Raw genomic sequence first — 4,124 nt, forward strand, 5'->3', positions numbered from 1 at the left:
ACCACTACCAGTGTGTGGAGAAAGCCACGCCCTCCACTACTTGTGTGTGGAGAAAGCCACGCCCTTCGTGGCCCCAAGTGCTTCTATGGCAGCACAGCCCTACGCTAAATTGAGAACACCAAATATAAAAAGATTCCTCCTTCCACCAGCTTGGGGGCCAATCCCAGCCAGGGTCTCCTTTCCCTAGAAGCCCACAAGCCCACAACGTGAGGCAGATTCCAGCTGTGAAGAGATGTTCATTAGGACCACTTGCTCACCTCTGGTTTGGATGAAACCAAACTGTTGCCTTATTTGAGCCGAGGTTGTTCCACCCTCACCCAACCCTCCATTCCCCAAAACAGGAGGCACTGATCAGTTTACTGCAGCACTTTTATTTCCTCACAATGACGCATTGCTGGGGCCTAATGTTCTCACATGACAGTAGAAAACCAAAATCTGTTGTCATCTCTTAGAGAATTGAGAATTGCGTACAAAAACCTTACATAAATTAAAAGAATAAATTTACAGGTGTGAATGCAAACTGTTTTCCAACTCAAGGTAAGTAACAACCCACGGTGTTCTGGCGGGAAAACTTCGGTAAGAAAGGAAAGCAAGTCCTAAGGCTCAGACCTTCCCAACCCCGTAAGACCGGCAAAACAGAAATGACAACTGGTTCAGGACTCCTGCCAGCCTCTAGAGAAATCCTGGAATAGGCAGCTCTGACACATTAATACCCTGCACAGATCGAGAGACTCCTGGTCTCCCAGATTCTCATCAAGCCATTGGATTTCTCTTCCATAAATGTGTTCTCACCTCAGCCACAAAGTGACGGAGCCGCGTGTTAACTAGGGATTTAAATCAAAGATATGCACAGGATATTAAACATATACCAAGGGAAGAGTTAACTTGAATACGAGATCAAAATCAGCAACAAGTTCTACAATCCAGTGCTGATATCAGATACAAGCTTCTAGGACAAATTTCTTTTCAAAGGCTTATTCCAGTTTCATGAGGCTAGCATGAGGTGTATACATTTGCCAAGGCAAATTTATACTTCTGAATTAACTCATGCAGCAAATGCTACGCATCTGCTCGCAGTCCGTTTAGAAGCATTTGCGGTGGACAATGGAGGGGCCCGACTCGTCGTACTCCTGCTTGCTGATCCACATCTGCTGGAAGGTGGACAGCGAGGCCAGGATGGAGCCCCCGATCCACACCGAGTACTTGCGCTCGGGAGGAGCGATGATCTGGAAAAACAAGAACGTGGTTTTAGTCGGTGGCATTGTCTTCCCAGCAAGGCCTCCAAGCCCAAGCCCACAACCACCTCTGACTCACCTTGATCTTCATTGTGCTGGGGGCCAGAGCCGTGATCTCCTTCTGCATCCTGTCGGCGATGCCGGGATACATGGTGGTCCCACCAGACAGCACCGTGTTGGCATACAGGTCCTTCCGGATGTCGACATCACACTTCATGATAGAGTTGAAGGTAGTCTCGTGGATGCCACAGGATTCCATACCTAAGAGACAAAGCTCACTCTCAGCGGTCACGTTCAAGGTGAAAGGCACCTCGGCTCTCAACAGCCTCAGACGGAGGTCATGCTGCCTGCCTGACACCTACCCAAGAAGGAGGGCTGGAAGAGCGCCTCTGGACACCGGAACCGCTCGTTGCCGATGGTGATCACCTGACCATCAGGCAGCTCGTAGCTCTTCTCCAAGGAGGAGGAGGACGCGGCGGTGGCCATCTCCTGCTCGAAGTCCAGGGCAACGTAGCAGAGCTTCTCCTTGATGTCACGCACGATTTCCCGCTCAGCTGTGGTGGTGAAGCTGTAGCCACGCTCCGTGAGGATCTTCATGAGGTAGTCTGTCAGGTCCCGGCCAGCCAGGTCCAGACGCAGGATGGCGTGGGGGAGGGCGTACCCCTCGTAGATGGGCACCGTGTGGGTGACCCCATCCCCAGAGTCCATGACTATACCAGTGGTGCGGCCAGAAGCGTACAGGGACAGCACAGCCTGGATGGCCACGTACATGGCCGGAGTGTTGAAAGTCTCGAACATGATCTGCAAGAGGCAACAGCTCCTTAAGTCAATGGAAGGGACCCAGGACCACCCCATGCTCACACACCATGCCAGCATGCCACAAATGTGATGTGTGAAGAAAAGAAAAAGAAGCAAGCAGAAATACAAATAAGAAACCTTGAGACTTCAGGAAGGAAATGCCAGAAGAACAGAACCCTGGAAATAGTGAAAGAAAAACTTGAATTTCAAAAATCAAAACTGAGCATGAAATGACTTGTGAAACAGATGGAATGGCCCAATCGACCCGGCCACGGTTACCTGGGTCATCTTCTCACGGTTGGCCTTGGGGTTCAGGGGGGCCTCCGTCAGCAGCACAGGGTGCTCCTCGGGGGCCACACGCAGCTCGTTGTAGAAGGTGTGGTGCCAGATCTTCTCCATGTCGTCCCAATTGGTGACAATGCCGTGCTCAATGGGGTACTTGAGAGTCAGGATGCCACGCTTGCTCTGGGCCTCGTCGCCCACGTAGCTGTCCTTCTGCCCCATGCCCACCATGACGCCCTGGTGTCGGGGACGCCCAACGATGGACGGGAACACGGCCCGGGGAGCGTCATCCCCAGCAAAGCCCGCTTTGCACATGCCAGAGCCATTATCGATGACGAGCGCGGCGATTTCTTCTTCCATTGCGATCTACTCAAAAATGCAACCATCTCAGGCGCGCCCTGGAGCCCAGGAACAGCCCCTGCACAAATGCCCTCGCCGCGAGACGTTCCGCCTCCCCCCTCGACCAGCCGCCCCGGCAGCAGAGTAACCGTCTGGAACCGGGACCAGCTTTTATGTAACGCCCCCAGCAGCGTTGTTCCGCGAAGACACGGCCGGGTGCTCTCAGTACTCAGGCCCGGTCCCGGCCCCGCCCTCGCCCTGCCCCCTTCGCCGGCAGCACCCCCACTGAGTCCCCCATGGGGACCCGCCGGGGCGCGTCCCACCTCACCCACTCCACGCCGCCCGGCTACCCTTTGTTCCCGGCGTCGGCACGGCCGGGCCTCTGGGGCCAGGAGCGAAAAGCGGGCCTACGGAAGAGCGCGGGGTCCCGGACACCGGGCCAGGCCACACAGGCCTGGTCACTTACCGGCGGAGCAGGAGGCCGTAGGATGCGGAGAAACGAGCAGACAAGCGACGAGAGGACAAGGAGCGTGAGCCGGCTGCGGCGAGTGAGATCGACCACGGCCTCCCCCGCCCGTATTTAAGCGGAGCGGGGCGCGCGCGCGGGCCGGCGGCGCGCGCGGCCCCAGAACATGTCCATATATGGCGATCTTTCCGAACGCCGGGCGCCCATTGGCCCGCCCGGCAGGGGCACGTGGGGCCCCGCGCCCGGTCCCGCCCCCCACCCGCACCGCCCCCAACCGCCCCGCCCGCGCCGCCCCCGCGCGCCCGAGACCCTGCGAGCGAGACCACGCGCGGGCTGGCGCTGGCCGGCGCGGGGGCGGGTGGGTGGGCGTCCCCGGGGATCGCAGGGCGGGGTGCAGAGGATGCCTCGGAGCTGACCCTCCGGCCCCGCCCCGGGACTGCTGGGCGCTGTTGGGGAGGGCCCGGCTGCACCCCGAAACTGCCTGGCTCGGGGCTGGGCGGCATTCGGAGCCGGTTGTGCGCCCGCGGCCGGCCCCACAGGGGGGGCTTTGCTCCCCGGGCGCCCCCTTCGAGCTTTCTCCCCGAGGCTCTGCAGGCCGCGAAGGCGGGTTTCCGGCGCCGGGCTGGGGGAGGGGAGGGTGGTGGTCCCCGCCGGCTGCCCGTGCGGCATTGTGGGCCCCGTGGTCCGGGGGAGTCCCGGGGAGCCGTGACCTCGCCCCTGTCACGATGGAAAGGAGCCGCCCGTTCCCTAGCGCAGCCATGACCGCGTAGTCTCCTCCGCCGGAGTTGGGGCGCTCGGGGGTCCCTGACGGTGCAAAAGCGGGGTCCCTGGCGGTGCAGAGACTGGCCCCGTTATACCACACCCAACACATCCTGCCCCTCAAACCGCAAGCCCGATTGTCCCCAGGCGGGGGCTCCACTCCGGGTTTGGGGCCACCCCCTCCCTGTCCGTTGGGGAGAGGGTGGAGCTTTGTTTCACTTTAGTCATCTTTGGACATCGTAGGG

General features: G+C 59.2%; 1 protein-coding gene across 6 annotated transcripts; it reads right to left on the reverse strand.

The window, feature by feature from the left end:
• Window positions 1–354: 354 nt before the first annotated feature.
• On the reverse strand, window positions 355–3,208 carry ACTG1 (actin gamma 1). Of its 6 annotated transcripts, none has more exons than XM_065896537.1 (5): window positions 3,121–3,208; window positions 2,313–2,684; window positions 1,598–2,036; window positions 1,315–1,496; window positions 355–1,226 (listed from the first exon to the last, which is right to left on the reverse strand). In XM_065896537.1, exons 2-5 carry the CDS (start codon window positions 2,673–2,675, stop codon window positions 1,083–1,085), a joined length of 1,128 nt encoding a protein of 375 aa, XP_065752609.1. In that variant the 5' UTR covers window positions 2,676–2,684; window positions 3,121–3,208; the 3' UTR covers window positions 355–1,082. The 6 variants fall into 6 exon arrangements, with proteins under 6 accessions (XP_065752609.1, XP_065752610.1, XP_065752614.1 ...); XM_065896538.1 differs by having other exon boundaries at window positions 2,313–2,681; window positions 3,121–3,202; XM_065896542.1 differs by lacking the exon at window positions 3,121–3,208 and having other exon boundaries at window positions 2,313–2,423; window positions 2,550–2,675.
• Between the last annotated feature and the right edge of the window lie 916 nt (window positions 3,209–4,124).

Source organism: Phocoena phocoena, chromosome 19 (genome assembly GCF_963924675.1).
Source record: "Phocoena phocoena chromosome 19, mPhoPho1.1, whole genome shotgun sequence".
Taxonomy (NCBI): Eukaryota; Metazoa; Chordata; class Mammalia; order Artiodactyla; family Phocoenidae; genus Phocoena; species Phocoena phocoena.